The sequence below is a fragment of the Chiloscyllium punctatum genome, chromosome 4 (genome assembly GCF_047496795.1).
Source record: "Chiloscyllium punctatum isolate Juve2018m chromosome 4, sChiPun1.3, whole genome shotgun sequence".
In the NCBI taxonomy this organism is placed as follows: Eukaryota; Metazoa; Chordata; class Chondrichthyes; order Orectolobiformes; family Hemiscylliidae; genus Chiloscyllium; species Chiloscyllium punctatum.
In genome coordinates, this window is record NC_092742.1 from 3,304,972 (window position 1) to 3,326,391 (window position 21,420).

At 44.8% G+C, this 21,420-nt stretch overlaps 1 protein-coding gene across 4 annotated transcripts in view; it reads right to left on the reverse strand.

Annotated features, from left to right (window-relative positions):
• Positions 1–21,420, reverse strand: part of ift43 (intraflagellar transport 43 homolog (Chlamydomonas)) — a 128,818-nt gene that overhangs the window by 99,764 nt on the left and 7,634 nt on the right. Inside the window, exons 1-2 of one of the 4 annotated variants that reach the window (XM_072567969.1) lie at positions 15,284–15,374; positions 14,707–14,805 (exon numbers count right to left, since the gene is read on the reverse strand). In XM_072567969.1, the coding sequence (XP_072424070.1) occupies positions 14,707–14,805; positions 15,284–15,322 (138 nt within the window). In that variant the 5' untranslated portion in view covers positions 15,323–15,374. Of the gene's footprint in view, positions 1–14,706; positions 14,806–15,283; positions 15,375–21,420 lie in introns of those variants that run through there. The other 3 variants (XM_072567967.1, XM_072567966.1, XM_072567968.1) reach the window with 3 other exon arrangements.

The following is a 21,420-nucleotide window of genomic DNA, read 5'->3' on the forward strand; positions in this document are numbered from 1 at the left end:
AAACAGAGACAGAGAGAAACAGAGACAGAGAGAGACAGAGACAGAGAGAAACAGAGACAGAGAGAGACAGAGACAGAGACAGAGAGAGACAGAGACAGAGAGAAACAGAGACAGAGAAAGACAGAGACAGAGACAGGGAGAAACAGAGACAGAGAGAAACAGAGACAGAGACAGAGAGAAACAGAGACAGAGAGAGACAGAGAGAGACAGAGACAGAGACAGGGAGAAACAGAGACAGAGAGAGACAGAGAGAAACAGAGACAGAGAGAGACAGAGACAGAAACAGAGACAGAGAGAAACAGAGACAGAGAGAGACAGAGACAGAGAGAGACAGAAACAGAGAGAAACAGAGACAGAGAGAAACAGAGACAGAGAGAAACAGAGGCAGAGAGAGACAGAGAGAGAGAGACAGTGACAGAGACGGAGAGAGACAGAGAGAAACAGAGACAGAGAGAGACAGAGACAGAGAGAGACAGAGACAGAGAGAAACAGAGACAGAGAGAGACAGAGAGAAACAGAGACAGAGAGAGACAGAGACAGAGAGAGACAGAGACAGAGAGAAACAGAGACAGAGAAAAAGAGACAGAGAGAGACAGAGACAGGGAGAAACAGAGACAGAGAGAGACAGAGAGAAACAGAGACAGAGAGAGACAGAGAGAGACAGAGACAGAAACAGAGACAGAGAGAGACAGAGACAGACAGAGACAGGGAGAAACAGAGACAGAGAGAAACAGAGACAGAGAGAGACAGAGACAGAGAGAGACAGAGACAGACAGAGACAGACAGAGACAGAAACAGAGAGAAACAGAGACAAAGAGAAACAGAGGCAGAGAGAGACAGAGACAGAGAGAGACAGAGTCAGAGAGAAACAGAGACAGAGAGAGACAGAGACAGAGAGAGACAGAAACAGAGAGAAACAGAGACAGAGAGAGACAGAGGCAGAGAGAGACAGAGATAGAGAGAGACAGAGACAGAGAGAAACAGAGACAGAGAGAGACAGAGACAGAGAGAGACAGAGACAGAGAGAGAGAGAGAGAGACAGAGACAGAGAGAGACAGAGAAAACAGAGACAGAGAGAGACAGAGACAGAGAGACAGAGACAGAGAGAAACAGAGACAGAGAGAAACAGAGACAGAGACAGAGAGAGACAGAGAGAGACAGTGACAGAGAGAGACAGAGACAGAGAGAGACAGAGACAGAGAGAGACAGAGAGAAATAGAGACAGAGAGAGACAGACACATGGAGAGACAGAGACAGAGAGAGACAGACACATAGAGAGACAGAGACAGAGAGAGACAGAGACAGAGAGAAAGATTTTTAAATTTTTTTTTCAGGTGAGGTGATTCTCTGCTGCACTGGTCCCACAATTGCTACAGTCACCTGGTCAGATGCTAAACAGAATGTTGTTCGCAGTTTTCCTTTTGTTCAAAGCTCACTGGCTCCCTGCTTTTTGCTCTCACTGTTATCCTGTTCCAGGATAGAAGTATCGTTGCACACAACTCACAATATGCTTCATTGAAAGGAGTTTTAACAGTGCAGTCATAACTTTGTACAGTCTCCATAGTTTATGCAGTACCTTATTTCTTTAGCCCATAGTCCAAAGATAAATGCAAAAGAAATGTGGTCTTTACAGACAGACTAGGACCTTGCAGATGATACATGTGATGTACAGTGAACTATGAACAGCATACTTCCAACTTCAAAGGACAGATTCATGGATTGGTGGACAAACGGCAGATAAAATTTAATTCAAATACATGTGAAATGATTACCTTTTGATAGAAAGAGTGAGAGGCAATTCTAAAGGGAGTGCAGGAACAGAGGGGTCTGGGCGTATGTGTGCACCACTCAGTTAAGGTTGCAGATTGAGAAAGTGATTAATAAAGCAAATAGAATCCTGGGCTTCATTAATAGGGCATAGAATATGAAAGCAAGAAGGTTAGGATGTATTTTCATAAAACTCTGATTTGGCTTCTACTGTATCATGTTCAATTTTAGGCACCACATCTTAAGAAGGATGTGAAATCATTAGATGCAGAAAAGATTCATGAGAATGAAATTTGTCAACTCTGGAACCAATTATGTGGTTAGAGTTGGAAAGCTGTAATCAGTGGAGAGCTGCAGGGACCAGCGCTCGGGGCTCAATGATTTCCAATGTACAATAATGACTTGAGTGAAGGGACTGAGTGCATTCCAACTACACTTGCTGATGAAATTTAGAAAGCTAGGAAAGCAAGTTCTTAGGAGGGCACAGAGATTTGGATACACTCATTAATTTAGTCAATAATTTAGCAGAAGGGCAATAATGTGGGAAAATGTGAAATTATCAACTTTGGCAGAAGAACAGGAAAGCAGAATATTATTTAAATAGAAAGAGACTGCGGAATGCTATAAAATAGAGAGATCTGGGTGCTGTTGTATGCTAACCACAATATTTTAGCCTGAAGAGACAGTAAGAAATTAGGAAATTAGGTATGCTATCCTATATTACAAGAGGGTCAGAGTAGGACTCTAGAACTATACAGGGGATTGATGTGACCGCACATGGAGTACTCTGCACAGTTTTGATCTCTGTTATTAGGGAATGATATACTTGCATTTTAAGCAGTTAAGAGAAGGATCATAAAGTCCTTTCCTGGAAAGATGGGGCTGTCTTGAACAAGGTTGAACTGACTGGGCCTTGAGTTCTGAAGAGGAATCTGATTGAACTTTCAATGTTAACACTTTCTCTTTCCACAAATGTGTCAGAATTAATTACTTTCTCCAGCAGTTTCTGTTTTAATTTCAGATTTCCAGCATCTGCAGCAAGAAAATGGTTGATCTGACTGTGGCCTCAACTCCACTTTCTCACTTTCAACGACTCGGCCTCCTCTGCTCTGTGCGGAAGAGAATTCCAGAGATCCAAGAGAAGGAATTCCTTCCCATTTCCAGTTAAATGGGAGAAAAACAGTCCCCTAAATCTCGTCCCACCCATGGGTGTAAACAAGCTCACAGTTAAGGGTTAATTACAGATGGTATCAATCACAAACATCTTGTGCCTGCCAACACCCATGTGGTTAGTTCACAGGGAGTGGAGCAGCTTGGTTCTGAGAGCAAGATAGACAGAGAAGTGATCAGATCTCCAAAGTACTATACAGTAATTCTTGTTAATTAAGGAACCTTACCTGTGCTTTCTAGTAAGTTGGGTCTGGAAACCAAGTGGGATAGTTTTGTACATTTATTTGAATTTTAACTTTTGTGATGATTCCAAGAGTAGCAAGGGTTGATTCTCAGCACACTACCTCAGTTGGTTGTGACAATGGGGTATCTATCCACACAAACTACAAAGACAATTGGTTTCCAAGAGAGTGTTGACTAGTTTTCTTCCCAAGGACAATCCTGCAATGGAACAAGCTGAAAAGAGATCATTATACTAGGTCCAGCACTATCCAGATAAATGTTGATGGGATACTGACATTAGACTATGATGCTGACATAATATAAGAGCTAGGAGCAGGAGTAGGCCGTCCAGCCCTTTGAGCCTGTTCCGCCATTCAATAAGATCATGGCTGATCTTTTCATGGACTCAGCTCCACTTATCCACCCTCGCACTGTATCCCTTAATTCCTTTATTGTTAAAAAAAATCTATCTTAACCTCTGGGTGGAGCAGTTCCTTCTCTATTCAGTCCTAAATCTGCTTCCCCTAATTTTGAGGCTATGCCCTCTTGTTTTAGTTTCTATCTTATCTCTTCCCTTCATAACTTTCTATGTTTCTATAAGATCCCTCTTTATTCTTCTGAATTCCAATGAGTATAATCCCAATCGACTCAGCCTGTCCTCATAAGCCAACCCCCTCAACTCCAGAACCAACCTAGTGAACCTCCTCTGCACCCCCTCCAGTGCCAGTACATCCTTTCTCAAGTAAGGAGACCAAAACTGCACACAGTACTGCACCAGCACCTTGTACAGCTGTAACATAATCTCCCTGCTTTTAAGCTTTGCCTTCCTAATTATCTGTTGAAGCTGCAGACCAACCTCTGTGATTCATGCACAAGGACACCCAAGTCCCTCTGTACAGAAGCATGCTGCAACATTTTACCAATCAAATAATAGTCCTTTTTAGTGTTATTCCTACCAGAATGGATGACTTCACATTTATTAACATTGTATTCCATCTGCCAGACCTTTGTCCACTCACTCAATGTATCCATGTTCCTCTGCACACTTTGCTCTGCCACTCATCTTAGTGTCATCGACAATCTTTAATTCATTACACGGGGTCCCAACTCTGAATCATTTGTATAAATTGTAAATAATTGCAGTCCCAAAACTGATCCCTGAGGCACATCACTAGTCACTGACTGCCAGTCAGAATAGCACTCATTTATCTCCACTCTTTGCTTCCTGTCAGTCAACCAATCCTCTGCCGATGCTAATCCTCTACCCCAACACCATGCATCCTTATTTTATGCGGCAGCCTCTTGTAGGCACCTTGTCGAAGGCCTTTTGGAAATATAGGTACACCACATCCACTGGGTCCCTATTGTCCACCTTGCTTGTAATGTCTTCATAGAATTCCAAAAGATTTGTTAAGCGTGACCTGCCTTTCATGAACCCCTGTTGCATCTGCCCAACGGGACAATTTCTATCTAGATACCTTGCTATTTCTTTCTTGATAATAGAATCACCATCCTCCCCACTACAGAGGTTAAGCTCACTGGTCTATAATTCCCCATCTTTTGTCTACCTCCCTTTGTAAACAGTGGCGTCACATTTGCTATTTTCAATCTGCTGGGACTGCCCCAGCATCCAGTGAATTTTGGAAAATTACCATCAGTGCACCTGCTATTTCTCCCACCAAATCTTTTCGTACCTTGGAATGCATTCCATCAGGGCCAGGAAACTTATCTATCCTTAGCTCCATTAGCTTACCCAACACTCGCTGTTCCATTATAACGATAGTTTGCAGGTCCTCACCCACCTCTGTCTCTTTGTCACTTACTGGCATGTTATTCATGTCCTGCGCTGTGAAGACCGACACACAGTACCTGTTCAATGCCTCAGTCATTTCATCATCTCCCAGAACTAACTGCTCCTTCTCATCCTCTAAAGGACCAAACATTTACTTTAGCCACTCTTCTTCATTTTATATATTTACAGAAACTTTTACTGCCTGTCTTTATATTCTGTGCTAGTTTTTTCTCATACTCGATCTTACTTTACTTTATAGCTCTTTTTATGGCTTTCTGTTGACCTTTAAAGTTTTCCCAATCTTCTAGTTTCCTGCTGTTTTTGACACTTTGTATGCCTTCTCTTTCACTTTGACAGCCGACCTTATTGCCTTCGACACCCCATGGCAGATTACTGCTCCTCTTCCAGTCCTTCCTTCTCACTGAATGATGCTTTTGCTGAATACTATTAAAAGTTGCTTTGAAGGTCCTCCACTGCTTGAAAACAGTTGCACCATAAAGTCTCTGTTTCCAGTCTACTTTAGTCAGGTCCTCTCTCGTTCTATCATAGTCCCCCTTATTCAAGCACAGGACCCTGGGATTGGATTTTATCTTCACACTCTCCATCTGTATTCTAAATTCAACCAGACTGTGATCGCTGCTTCCAAGAGGATCACTGACTGAGGTCATTAATTATTCCTGTTTCATTACACAGGACCAGATCTAGGATAGTTTGTTCCCTGATCAGTTCCATTACATACTGTTCAAGAAAACCATCACAGATACACTCAACAAACTTCTCCCCAAGGCTACTCTGACTGACCTGGTTCGATCAATCAGCATGTAGATTAAAACCCCCATGATTACAGACCAGTAAGTCTCACGTCTGTCGTCTGCAAGGTGTTAGAAAGGATTCTGAGGGATAGGATTTATGACCATCTGGAAGAGCATGGCTTGATTAAATGCAGTCAACACGGCTTTGTGAGGGGCAGGTCATGCCTCACAAACCTTATCGAGTTCTTTGAGGATGTGACTAGAAAAGTTGATGAGGGTCAAGCAGTGGATGTGGTGTATATGGACTTCAGCAAGGCATTTGATAAGGTTCCCCATGGTAGGCTCATTCAGAAGGCCAGGAGGAATGGGATACAGGGGAACATAGCTGTCTGGATATAGAATTGGCTGGCCAACAGAAGACAGAGAGTGGTAGTAGAAGGAAAATATTCTGCCTGGAAGTCTGTGGTGAGTGGTGTTCCACAGGGCTCTGTCCTTGGGCCTCTACTGTTTGTAATTTTTATTAATGACTTGGATGAGGGATTGAAGGATGGGTCAGCAAGTTTTCAGACGACACAAAGGTTGGAGGTGTCGTTGACAGTGTAGAGGGCTGTTGTAGGCTGCAGCGGGACATTGACAGGATGCAGAGATGGGCTGAGAGGTGGCAGATGGAGTTCAACCTGGATAAATGTGAGGTGATGCATTTTGGAAGGTCGAATTTGAAAGCTGAATACAGGATTAAGGATAGGATTCTTGGTAGTGTGGAGGAACAGAGGGATCTTGGTGGGCAGGTACATAGATCCCTTAAAATGGCCACCCAAGTGGACAGGGTTGTTAAGAAAGCATATGATGTTTTGGCTTTCATTAACGGGGGATTGAGTTTAAGAGTCATGAGATCTTGTTGCAGCTCTATAAAACTTTGGTTAGACCGCACTTGGAATACTGTGTCCCGTTCTGGTCGCCCTATTATAAGAAAGATGTGGATGCTTTGGAGAGGGTTCAGAGGAGGTTTACCAGGATGCTGCCTGGACTCGGGGGCTTATCTTTTGAGGAGAGGTTGACTGAGTTCGGACTCCTTTCATTGGAGAAAAGGAGGAGGAGAGGGGACCTAATTGAGCTATACAAGATAATGAGAGGCATAGATAGAGTCGATAGCCAGAGACTCTTTCCCAGGGCAGAAATGACTAACACGAGGGGTCATAGTTTTAAGCTGTTTGGAGGAAAGTATAGAGGGGATGTCAGAGGCAGGTTCTTTACACAGAGAGTTGTGAGAGCATGGAATGCGTTGCCAGCAGCAGTTGTGGAAGTGAGGTCATTGGGGACATTTAAGAGACTACTGGACATGCATATGGTCACAGAAATTTAAGGGTGCATACATGGAGAGGGTCAGCGATCGGCACAACATCGTGGGCTGAAGGGCCTGTTCTGTGCTGTATTGTTCTATGTTCTATGATAGTTACCGTACCAGTTTTACAGACGTTAGTTATTTCTTTGTTTATTGCTCCCCGCAATGTGATGTTATTATTTGGTGGCATATAGACTACTGGATTAGTGGTGCTGGAAGAGCACAGCAGTTCAGGCAGCATAGACTACGCCTATTAGTGTGTTTCCTTCTCAGAATTTCTAGTTTCATCCACCCGAATGGATGCAAGGTTATTGTCCATATATCATCTCTTACATCATCTATATTTTCCTATATCATCTCACAGCACCGCCCTGATGTCATCCTTGAATATCAGAGTGATACCATCTCCCCTGGATTCCTGTCTGCCCTTCCGAATAGTCTGGTACCCTTAGATATTTAACTCCCAGTCATGACCATCCTGTAACCATGTCTCTATGATGGCTACTAAATCATATCCCTATGCCAATTCGCACGTGCCTCGGGCAGTAATCCAGAGATTATGACCCTCGAGGACCTGTTCCTTAATTTCCTTCCTAGTGCTTGATAATGCCCAAACAGGTCCTCCACCCTAGCTTTGCCTATGTTATTAGTCCCAACGCGGATCACGAGAACTGGGCCCTCCCCTTTCTACTCCAGTATCCTTTCAAGCCAGTCAGAGATGTCCCACACCCTGACACCGGGCAGGCACACACCATGCGAGACTCCCAATCCGGTTCACAAAGGATACTATCTGTCCCCCTAATTATAGAATCTCCTATAACAACTACTTGTCTTTATGCTGCCCCCTCTTGAATGGCCTTCTGCACCATGGTGCTGTGATCAGCTGGCTCATCCTGTCCACAGCCCTTTCCCTCATCCATACAGGGAGCAAAAATCTCATACCTGTTAGACAAAGTCAGGGGCTGAGGCTCCTCCACTCCTGACCTCAGAATCCCCTTACCTGCTCACTTACAGTCACACCCTGTTGGTCCTGATCACTGACTGAACTTGAATTACTTAATCTGCCGGGTGTGAGTGCCTCCTGAAACAAGCCCAGGTAGCTCTCCCCCTCCCGGATGTGCCACAGTGTTTGAAATTCAGATTCCAGATCATCACAACTAAAGCAGAACATCAGTATGACAAGACAGGTGTTATATAAATGCAAATCTTTCTTTCCAGAACTCAAACATGTAAAAAAATACAAAGATACACTGTATCAGACATCAAATCTTAGGCAGAAATCTCAAAGTAGCAAAGTCACCTAATCCAGAAGGGATATTTCTGATTTACTGAGGAAAGTACATGCCAACATTGAGAAAGAACTAGCTACAACATCCCAACACTCCTTAACTATGGGGTTGGTGTCAGAGGGCTGAAGGATGTGAATTTAACTCGCCTTAAAAAGGGGAAAGTCCTAAAGCCAACAACAGGCCAGTCAGCCTCATGTCAATGATGGAGATAGTGTAGCATGAAATGAATTTCCTCATCCTTCTCAGAGGCAAAGATGGACTGGTGCCAAATGCCTTGCAGCAATGCTCCCACCCAATGACAGAGGAAAAGAAACTGCATACCTTGGTCACCAGCAACGATTCCAATGCTCTCCTATTTTTTTTACCAGCCTGAGCTCATCCAGAACTCTGCTGCCTGTATCCTAACCTGCATGTGGTCCATATTCCTCTATTCCCTGCCCCTTGCCTGAGGTGTGGTGACCTTCGGGTCGAATCACCGCTAGCTGTCTCTCTCTAACGTGAGAGCAGCCCTATGGTCTGGAAAGACAATGGCAACACAACATTTCCCTGCCAGTTCATGTATCTGTCTCAATGCCTCTTAAACATTGGATCTGTTTCTACCAGTTCCCGTGGCTATGCATCGACTACTATCTTCTATGTAAAAAAATCTTTCCGCACACATATCCTTTGAACTCTTCCCTTTTTCACCTTAAACCTATGGCCCTGGTATCTGACATTCCCACCTTGGGTAAAAGACTCCAACTATCCGCCCTATCCATGCCTCTTATAATTTTATAAACGTCTATCAGGTTGTCCCTCAGCCTCTGATGCTCTTGCAAAAACAATCCAACTTTGTCCAACCCGTCTTTATAGTTAATACATTCCAATCCAAGTAATGTCCTGGTAACCCGCTTTACACTCTCTCCAAAGCTTCTACATCCCTCATATAGTCTGACGACCAAAACTGTATACAATACTCCAAATGTGGCCTAACTACAGTTCTACACAGCTGCAACATGACCTTTTAAAATATAGATTAGATTAGATTAGATTCTCTCCTGTGGAAACAGGCCCTTCAGCCCAACAAATTCACACCAACCCTCTGAACAGTAACTCACCCAGACCCATTTCCCTCTCACTAATGCACCTAATAGTATGACCAATTCACCTGACCTGCACATCTTTGGACTGTGGGATGAAACCCAAGCAGACACAGGGAGAATGTGCAATCCCTGGTGCTGTAAGGCAGCAATGCTAACCACTGAGCCACCATGCTATCCCTATTTACACCCACCATGCCCCCACCAATGAAGGCAAGCATGCCATTTGTGTTGCTACTTTCAGGGAGCCAAGGACTTGCACTCCAAGATCCCTCCGTACATCAATGCTCCTTAATGTCCCGCCACTTACTGTGTATTTTCCTCTTGTATTTGACCTCCCAAAATGCATCACCAAAGTGACATCAAATTGTTCATCAATCACCCTTGGACAGCACTGCTTGTAAAACTCACCTGAACCAAACATTCACCCCGGAGTTTACTGACACACAGCAGCCCTGACCAGGCATCACTGTGATTTTAAAACCACTTTGTTTTATACAAATCACTCCTTGTTCATCCTTATCTCTGTAATCACCTCCAGCCCCAGAATGTTCCAAGATCTGGGCACTCTTCCAAGTCTGATCCCTTGCACATTCCTGACTTCCTTTGCTGCACCATTGATGGCCATACTTTCAGCTGCCTGAGCCCCAAGCTCCATAATTCCCTGCATAAACCTCTGCCCATCTCTCAGATGCTCTTGAAGACTTACCTCTTGACCAAGCTTTTGATCACCAGTCCTAATAATGTCTTATGTTACTCAGTTACTCATCTACTGAAGCTAAGAGTTGCTTATGCTTTATTGCACAGGATTCTCAACTGGTCTTACCAAAGATTTGAGTACACACACTGTTCCTGCACTCCCTTTAAAATGATGCCACAACCCTACCTTCCCCAGCATCTCAGCAAGCTGTGGTCCCTCATTCCTGGGAATATGCAACAGATTCCTCTGTACCTCTCTTCAAGACCCTATCATCATCTAGAGAGATGTAGAATCAGTGATACACCTGAGGGCCTAACTCTCCTACGACCCGATCTCTCGCTCTCCGTGGATCCTGAAACATCCACGCCTGATAACACTGACTGAATTCTCCTCGTCGGCAGGACAGTGTGCCTTCCTGATAGTTTCCTGGCATTCATGACCAGGCTTAAACATTTCTGCAATACTTTTGGGAGAAAAGATATGCATTTTATTTGCAGAAAGGGTCACTGGGGCTTTGAAACACCCAATTTTACCCGGGCACTTGGCCTAATTTGGCATCATTGATGCAGCAACATATTTGCCATTCTTTTGGAACCAATGACTCAAATCAGCACGAAAGACCAGTTCACCAGGGGAATTTATTTACTTTGTTATTTAAATAATGCCACAAGGCATCTGTTTTACCCTATATAGGTTTCAATGCGGAACAGAATTAGTGTTACTAATCATGACATTGAATAAAAGAGTCACACACACTCAGAATACAGAAATCTTCTCATCAACCTGTTCAGAGATGTTATTACAAATCTCTTGAAAAGGTGGGACTTGAACTCTGCTCTCCTGGCTCAGAAGCAGGGTCACTACCACTGCACAATGGGGACAGAACACAGAACAGTATAGCACAGGAACGGGCCCTTTGGCCCACCAAGTCTGTGCTGACTATGTTGCCATTCTAAACTAATCCCATCTGCCTGCAGACGGTCCATATCCCTTCATATGCTTGCTCATGTGTCTGTCTAAATGCCTCTTTAAAGTTGCGAAGGGAGAACAGTGCCATGTTTTAATTTTGAGTTTTGAGCAGTCAGAGAATCATACAGCACAGAAACAGACTCTTCCTTCCAACCAGTCCATGCTGAATATAAACCCAAACTAAACTAGTACTGGATTAGTGGTGCTGGAAGAGCACAGCAGTTCAGGCAGCATCCAACGAGCAGCGAAATCGTTGGATGCTGCCTGAACTGCTGTGCTCTTCCAGCACCACTAATCCAGTATTTGATTTTCAGCATCTGCAGTCATTTTTTTTACCAAACTAAACTAGTCCCATCTTCCTGCTCCTGGCCCATATTCCTCTAAACCTTTCCTACTCATGGATCCATCCAAATGTCTTTTAAACATTGTAATTGTAACTGCATCCACCACATCCTCAGGGGGTTCATTCCACACGTGAACCACCCTGTGTGGAAAAAAATTTTGCCTCTATTGTATTCTTTAAATCTCTCTCCACTCGCCTTCTGTGCCCCCTATTCTTGAAGTCTTTATAATAGAAATTACTTTTCCTCACTTTCAGGAGGCCAGGGGACTAGTATCCAACTTAGAGTCAGCAAAGGGGACCTGTATCCCAGTGAAAGTCAGCTCCTTCAGGAGAAGGAAGGGGACCCCGCACCCCAGTGAGAGCAGCCCCTTCAGGAGAGGGAGGGGGACCCCGCACCCCAGTGAGAGCAGCCCCTTCAGGAGAGGGAGGGGGACCCCGCACCCCAGTGAGAGCAGCCCCTTCAGGAAAGGATAATCATTCTGGTCACCACAAGATGCCTTGTATCTGAGTCACTTATTCAGCCATTTCAGAAGGCAGTTAAGAGAGTCAACCACATTGCTGTGGATCTCGAGTCACTTATAGGTGATGAGATGGTAACATCACTGAATATCAAGGGGAGATGGTTAGATTCTTTCTTAGTGGGAGCGTGATATTTGTGTGGCACAAATATTTCTTGCCACTTGTCTGCCCAAGCCTGGATATTGTCCAGATTTTGTTGCATTTGAACATGAACTGCTTCAGTATCTGAGGAGTTGCAATTGGTGCTGAACATTGAGCAATCAACAGCGAACCTTAAGATGGAGGGAAGGGCATTGGTGAATCACCTGAAGACGGTTGGGCCGAGGACACTACCCTGAGGAACTCCTGCAGGGATGTCCTGGAGCTGAGATGACTGACCTCTAACAACCACAACCATCTTCTATGGGCCAGGTCTGACTTTCAGACCCTTTCATGGCCTCAGGCTCCTCACTTGCACTATCTCCTCCAGCTCTACAACGTCAGAGATTTCTACATCCTCCATTATTGAAGACTGTATTTACAGTTTCCTAGGCAATAACTCCTGACTAGAATGGATGGCTTTGAGGTATGTAGGGAAGAGGTGTTGGAAATTCTGGAAAGGGTGAAAATAGATAAGTCCCCTGGGCCTGATGGCATTTATCCCAGGATTCTCTGGGAAGCAAGGGAGGAGATTGCAGAGCCATTGGCCTTGATTTTTATGTCCTCGTTGTCTACAGGAATAGTGCCAGAAGACTGGAAGTTAGCAAATGTGGTTCCCTTGTTCAAGAAGGGGAGTAGGGATAACCCTAGTAACTATAGGCCGGTGAGCCTCACTTCTGTTGTGGGCAAAGTCTTAGAGAGAATTGTAAGGGATAGGATTTATGAATATCTGGATAGGAATAATGTGATCAAGGATAGTCAGCATGGTTTTGTGAAGGGCAGGTCGTGCCTCACAAACCTTATTGAATTCTTTGAGAAGGTGACTAAGGAGGTGGACGAGGGTAAAGTGGTAGATGTGGTGTATATGGATTTTAGTAAGGCGTTTGATAAGGTTCCCCATGGTAGGCTACTGCAAAAAATACGGAGGTATGGTGTTGAGGGTGAGTTGGAGATTTGGATTAGGAATTGGTTGGCTGGAAGAAGACTGAGGGTAGTAGTTGATGGTAAAGGTTCATCTTGGAGTGCAGTTACTAGCGGTGTTCCGCAAGGATCTGTTTTGGGACCATTGCTGTTTGTCATTTTTATAAATGACCTGGAGGAGGGGCTAGAAGGTTGGGTGAGCAAGTTTGCGGATGATACGAAAGTCGGTGGAGTTGTTGACAGTGAGGAAGGATGTGGCAGGTTACAGCAGGATATAGATAAGCTGCAGAGCTGGGCAGAAAGGTGGCAAATGGAGTTCAATGTGGGTAAGTGTGAGGTGATTCACTTTGGTATGAGTAACAAAAAGATGGGGTACTGGGCTAATGATCGGATACTTGGTCGTGTGGATGAGCAGAGGGATATTGGTGTCCATGTACACAGATCTCTGAAAGTTGCCACCCAGGTAAATAGTGCGGTGAAGAAGGCATATGGCGTACTGGCTTTTATTGGTAGAGGAATTGAGTTCCGGAGTCCTGAGGTCATGTTGCAGTTATATAAGACTCTGGTGCGGCTGCATCTGGAGTATTGTGTGCAGTTTTGGTCGCCATACTATAGGAAGGATGTGGAGGCACTGGAACGGGTGCAGAGGAGGTTTACCAGGATGTTGCCTGGTATGGTAGGAAGATCGTATGAGGAAAGGCTGAGGAACTTGGGGCTGTTTTCATTGGAGAAAAGAAGGTTTGGGGGTGACTTGATAGAGGTGTACAAGATGATTAGGGGTTTAGATAGGGTTGACCATGAGAACCTTTTTCCACGTATGGAGTCAGCTATTACGAGGGGGCATAGCTTTAAATTAAGGGGTGGTAGATATAGGACTGATGTTAGGGGTAGATTCTTTACTCAGCGAGTCGTGAGTTCATGGAATGCCCTGCCAGTAGCAGTGGTGGACTCTCCCTCTTTATGGGCATTTAAACGGGCATTAGATAGGTATATGGAGGATAGTGGGCTAGTGTAGGTTAGGTGGGCTTGGATCGGTGCAACATCGAGGGCCAAAGGGCCTGTACTGCGCTGTATTGTTCTATGTACCCTTCCCAAACTGCTCAATCTCTCTAGCTCTTGGTATCAGGACAGTCTCCAGAGGCACACTCTGCTTTGTATTCTCCCTTTGCATTCGGACAACAACGTGCCATCCACAGAAATTCAGGCCCAACCCTACAGAACCAGGGATCAGGAACCCGCAGACTGATAGCACACGGATTTCCACATGTTTAATGATCATACAGAAATAAAAAAAACAGAAATTTCTGGAGAAGCTCAACAGGTCTGACAGCATCTGTTGACAGAAAGCACAGTCAACATTTAAGGGTCACTAGACACAGATTTTCTCTCCACAGATGCTGCCAAACGTGCTGAATTTCTCCAGCAATTTTTGTTTTGTTTTTGTCAGATTTCCAGCACTCCTAGTTTTGTTTTATACAAAACAAAAACAAGAAATGAGATGTAAAGCCAGTTGTGTCTGTAGTCAGTAACTGTGACACCGCTGTTAACGGGAGTGGCTGTTATCCTTGAGTAGCTGAAAGGCACTGGCTGTTTTCAAGCTGAGTGGTTTAGGTGGTGGGAACATTGCTCTCTTTCCTGGCTACATCTTGAGAGCAAAGACAAGAGGGGGAGAAAGGTTTAAAGCAGCTCACCCAAGCACTCACCTCTGGCCCAGTGCTGCTGGAAGGTGCTTTGTGGCTCAAGCGAGTCTCCTCCTGTGATGTGTCAAGGGACTGTCTGGCACGTCGCCCAGTCTTCACAATCTGGAAGGGGGAGGATTGGTGATACAAAGAGAAACAGCTCACAACCCAATAGGGTAGAACGGACAGTGTTGATTAGCCTGTGGTGAGCTCATATACATGTTCAACATGCTCCCCTGCTGCCTCAGTGTTTCTTTGTTACTGCTTCAATCAAAAGCACCACCTCCCCTCAACCCCATCAGTCATATCAGTAACTCTCAGATTTCAGCTGAGAATCAGTAAATCAGAAGACTCAGCTCTCAAGTCTGAATGTCCACACCATAGACCTGGGTACAGAATCCAGGTCAACCCTCACAGTGCAGCACTGAGGGAAGGTACTGTCATTTGGGTTAGCTGTTAAGCAATGGGTTCATCAACAGGAAATGAAAGATCTCATGGTTCCTACTGGAAGATGAGTAGAGGGGTTGAGTATGGAGACCTACATTTATCCCTGAACGAGCATCACCAAAACTGACAATCTGCGTTCTTTTAACTCACTCACGGGATATCGACGTTGCTGGCCAGCCCACTCAGAGGACATTTCAGGGTCACCCACATTGCTGTGGGTCTGGAGTCACATGTGGACCAGACCAGGTAAGGATGGCAGATTTCTTTCCTTAAAAGACATGAGTGAACCAGATGGGTTTCCTGACAATTGGCAATGGTTCCAGTGTCACAACTAGACTCTTAATCCCAGATTTTTTTTAAAAATTGAATTCAAAGACCACCATCTGCCATAGCAGGATTTGAACCTGGGTCCCCAGAACATTATCCCTGGGTGTCTGGATTAATATTCTCGAAACAATACCATGAGGCTATCACCTCCCCTATCATCTCCATCTCACTGTAGCTTGTAAATGACCTTATCTTGTGTAAAGGTTTTCTAGCCAACAGTAAGTAATTCACTGGCTCTGAAGCACTTTGCTGTCTTTCTCCATCCTCTCCCTATCTCATCCACATGCACCTCATGTGCCCACCCACCCCATATCAGCTGCTTTCCAAACCCGGGTCTTTCTCTCTCTCACACACGTTCTCCCCCCCAATTCTCCCTCTCTGCCACTCCTCTCGCTCTATAGACCCCCACCTCTCTCCCCATTCCCGTCCTCACTGTTTCTCTATCCACCTCAGTATTCCACTTTCTCTCTATACCACCTCACTCTTTATCTATCCTCTCCCTCTCTATATCCATCCCCACTACAACCACACCCTCTCCCGCTCTGTATCCCAAACTGCTCTTTCCCTCCTCTACCCCCACTTTCTCTATATCCCTCTCAATACGACCCCTCTCCCCATCTGTCTCTCCCTACCCCACATCTCACTCTCTATTCTACTACTCTCTTTCTACCCCACAATGTCTATCCTACCACTCATTCTCTCTATACCTTCTCTCTCACACACACACTCTCTAACCCCTATCTTTCGCTCTAACCACCCCTCTCTCCTCTCTCCGTCTCTCACTCTCCTTTTTCTTTCTCCATTCCTGTCCCCCAATTCTATTTCTCTCCTGCACTCTCTTCCCCTCTCCCTCTATCACATCTGTCTGTTCACTCTCTCTCTATTACCCAATCTCTCTATCTACTGCATTCTTCATCTTTCTCTACTTCCATTTTCTTTCTCTCACTATCCACCCCCATAACTACACCCTCTCCCCCTCTCAATCCCACCTCTGTATCCCCCTTTCCCTCTCTATACCCACTCCCTCCCTCTACATCTCTCTCAAACTCAATCTCACTCTCTCTTTATCCCCTCTCTCTCACAGTCTCTAGCCTTTTTTTCTCTCTATCCCCTCCTATCTACATTTCTCCCATTCTCTCTATATCTCCTGCACATTCTATCCCACCCTCACTTTCTATCACCTCCTCTCTCCCCCATACTCCCATTCTCTCTCTATCCCTCTAACTCCATGTCTATCCTCCTCTCTCGCTATACCTCCTTTCTCACAGTCTTTCTCTCCCACTCTCTTGTACTCTCTTTCTATCCTACCCTCTCTATATCCACCCCATTCTCTTGTCTTTCTCTCAATCCCTTTACATACCCCTTACCCCCATCACATTCTCATCCTGTCACATTCTCTCTCTCTCTGTTAGGTTCTCTTCTCTCATCCCTGTCACATTATCTGTCTTTGACACACAATCTATCACATTCTCTCCCTCTGCCATGTACTCTTTCTCTCAATCTTTATTAATTTCTCTATCCCTTTATCACATGCTCTCTCTCCATCACTATTAAATTTTCTTTATCACACATTTGCTCTCTATCACATTCTTCCCCTCTCTCCCTATCACATTCCCTCTCTCTCTGTCTCACACGTTGCACCCTCCAATCTGTCACATTTTCTCCCTCTATCACATTCTCCATCTCTGTCACACACACACATACATATTCCCTCCTCTCTCAGTCTCACATTCCTCCTCTTTCTCTCACATGCCCTCTCACATATCGCCTCTACCTACTCTGTTAGATTCTCCCTCACTCACATTCACAAACATTCCCTTCTCTCTCACACAAACACATCCTCCTCTCCCTATCACATTCCCCCTCTCTGTCACATTCTCTCGACCTCTCTCTATCCTTTCCCTCTCTATCACATTCCCACCAACCCCCCACCCCATTCACATTCTCTCTCTCTAATAAAAACTTAAAGAATTGCGGATGCTGTCAATCAGAAATAAAACCAGAAGTTGCTGGAAAAGCTCAGCAGGTCTGACAGCATCTGTGATGAGAAATCAGAGTTAATGTTTTGGGTCTGAAGCTTCCACAGAAGCTGCTCGACCTGCTGAGCCTTTCCAGCTACTTATGGTTTGGTTTCACTGCCCCTCTCTCTCTCTCTCTCTCTATATATATATTACATTCCCCCCTTGCAATTACATTCTCACGTTCTCTATCCCATTCCAGTCCACTCTCTTTCTGTCACATTTCCCCACTCTCTATCACATTCCTCCCTTCCTATTGCAATATCTATCACATTCTCTTTCTTTCTCTCTTCCTCCTATCAGACTCTCTCTCATACACATTCCCTTCCCCTCTATCATATTCTCTCTCTCCTATCACACTCTCTCTCACACATATTCCCTCTCTTTCTCTCTCACGGACACAAAGACCCTCTCTCTCTATCATGTACTCTCTCCCTCTCTCACATATTTCCCCCATCTCACTATTACATGCCCCATCACATTCTCTCTCCATCACATTCCCTATCTCTCTGTCGCACTCCCCCTATTACATTCCATCACTCACTCTATCACACTCCCTCTCTCTCTCTGTCACATTCCCCCTGTCTATTAGATTAGATTAGATTCTCTACAGTGTGGAAACAGACCCTTTGGCCCAACGAGTCCACACCGACCCTCCGAAGAGTAACCCACCCAGACCTAACACTATGGGGCAATTTAGCATGGCCAATCCACCTGGCCTGCACATCTTTGGACTGTGGGAGGAAACCGGAGCACCCGGAGGAAACCCACGCAGACACGGGGAGAATGCGCAAACTCCACACAGACAAGCAGGAATCGAACCCAAGTCCCTGGTGCTGTAACATTCCCTCTCTCTGTCACATTCCCCCTGTCTATTACATTCCTTACTCTATCACACTCACTCTCTCTCTGTGTCACATTCTCTCTCTTTGCCACACTCCCCCATTACATTCCTTACTCTATCAAACTCCCTCTCCCCCTGTCTATTACATTCCCTCACTCTCTCTGTCACATTCCCTCTCTGTCACATTCCCTCTCTCTGTCACATTCTCCCTGCCTTATTATATTGCTCACTCTCTGTATCACATTCCCCTGTCTATTACATTCCCTCTACTATCACATTCCCTCTCTCTATCACATTCCTTCTCTCTCTATCACATTCCTTCTCTCTCTATCACATTCCCCATCTATTACATCCCCTCTCTTTCTGTCACACTCCCCCTGTCTATTACATTCCTCACTCTCTCTCTGTCACACTCCCCCTGTCTATTACATTCCTCACTCTCTCTCTGTCACACTCCCCCTGTCTATTACATTCCCTCATTCTCTCTGTCACATCCCCTCTCTTTCTGTCACACTCCCCCTGTCTATTACATTCCTCACTCTCTCTCTGTCACACTCCCCCTGTCTATTACATTCCCTCATTCACTCTGTCACATCCCCTCTCTCTCTGTCACACTCCCCCTGTCTATTACATTCCTCACTCTCTCTCTGTCACACTCCCCCTGTCTATTACATTCCCTCATTCACTCTGTCACATCCCCTCTCTCTCTGTCACACTCCCCCTGTCTATTACATTCCTCACTCTCTCTCTGTCACACTCCCCCTGTCTATTACATTCCCTCATTCTCTCTGTCACATCCCCTCTCTCTCTGTCACACTCCCCCTGTCTATTACATTCCTCACTCTCTCTGTCACACTCCCCCTGTCTATTACATTCCTCACTCTCTCTCTGTCACACTCCCCCTGTCTATTACATTCCCTCATTCACTCTGTCACATTCCCTGTCTCTCTGTCACACTCCCTCTCTCTATCACACTCCCCCTCTCTCTATATCATATTCCCTCTCTCTGTGTCACATTCCCTCTCTCTCTGTCACACTCCCCTTGTCTATTACATTCCCTCACTCTCTCTGTCACGTTGCATCTCTCTCTGTCACATTCCCTCTCTCTCTCTCACACATTCCCCCATCTATCACATTCTCTCTCTATCACACTCCCTCTGTGTCACATTCCCTCTCTCTGTCACATTCCCTCTCTCTCTGTCACATTTCCCTGTCTATTACATTCCCTCTCTATCACATTCCCTCTCTCTGTCACATTCTCCCTGCCTTATTACATTGCTCACTCTCTGTATCACATTCTCTCTCTATCACATTCCCTCTCTCTATAAAAAAAACGCAAAAGAACAGTGGATGCCATAAATCAGAAACAAAAACAGATGTTGCTGAAAAGTTCAGCAGGTCTGGCAGTATCTTCTGAAGAGAAATTAGCTAACGTTTTGGGTCTGGTGAAACTTCCTCAGATGCTGCGAGACATGCTCAGCTGGTCCAGCTATTTCTGTTTTGTTTCCCTGTCTCTTTCTCACTCTCTCTCTATATTACATTCCCCCCTTTAATCATATTCTTGTTCTCTCTATTCCATTTCCTTCGCTCTCGCTCTCTATCACATTTCCTCACTCTATCACATCTCCCCTCTATCTCTCACATTTTCTCTCTCTCTCTCTATCACACACACAGTCCCTCTCTATCACATTCACTCTCTCACACACATTCCCGCCCTCTCTCTATTGCATTCCCTCTTTCTCTCTGTTACATTCTCCCCCTCTCTCACTGTCATATTCCTTTCCTCTCTATCATATTCTCTCTCTCTCTCTCTATTACATTCACATTCAGGTATCAGAGGTAGTTTCTTTACTCAGAGAGTAGTAAGGGTGTGGAATGCCCTGCCTGTAACAGTAGTAGACTCGCCAACTTTAAGGGTATTTAAATGGTCACTGGATAAACATATGGAGGAGAATGCAATAGTGTAGGTTAAATAGACTTCAGATTGGTTTTCACATGTCGGCGCAACATCAAGGGCCAAAGGGCTTGTACTGCGCTGTAATGTTCTATATTCGATCACATTCTCTCTCTGTCACATTTGCTCTCTCTCAACACATTCTCTCATTCTCACCCTCTCAACACATTCACTCTCTCTAATTTTCTGACTCTCTACCCCATTCTCACTCTCGATCAAATTCACTCTCACCTGATCACATTCTCTCTCTCTCTATCACACTCCACCTCTCAATCATATTCTCATCCTCTCTATCAGACTCTCCTATCTCTCTATTACATTCTCCCTCGCTCTACCATATTCTCTCTCTCTCGCTCACATTCTCTATCACATTCCCTCTCTCTCTATCACATTCTCTCTCTCTATATCACATTCTCACTCTCCTCCTATCACATTCTCTTTCTCCCTCTCTCTATCACATTGTCTCTCTCCCTCTCTATATCTCTATTACATTCTCTCACTATCACATTCTCTCTCTTTCTCTCACATTCTCTCCCTCTTGCTATCATATTCTCTCTCTCCCTCTCACGTTCTCTCTCAATCCATTCCCTCTCCCTATATCACATTCTCTCTATCATATTCTGTATCACATTCTCTTGATCATGTTCCTTCTCTGTCCATTACATTCCCACGCTCTCTCTCTATCACATTGTCTCTTTCACATTGTGTGTGTGTGCCTCTCTTTCTCTCTACCACATTCTCTATCACAATCTCTGTCTCTCTATCACATTCTCTTTATCCATCACACACTCTCTCTTTCATATTGTCTCTCTCTACCACACACACTGTCTGTCACATTGCCTCTCTATGACATTCTATCTCTACCACATTCTCTTGCTCTCTCTATCACATTCCCTCTCTATATCTACCATATTCTCTCTCTATCACATTCCTTCTCTTTTTCTATCACATTCCCTCTCTCTATATCACATTCTCTCTCCCTCTCATTCTCTCTCATCCATTCCCCCTATTACATTCCCTCTCTATTACATTCCCTCTCTATCACACATTCTATCATATTCCCTCTCTATGACATTCTGTCTCTAACACATTCTCTATCACATTGTCTCTCTCCCACTCTATCACACACTCTATCACATTCCTTCTCT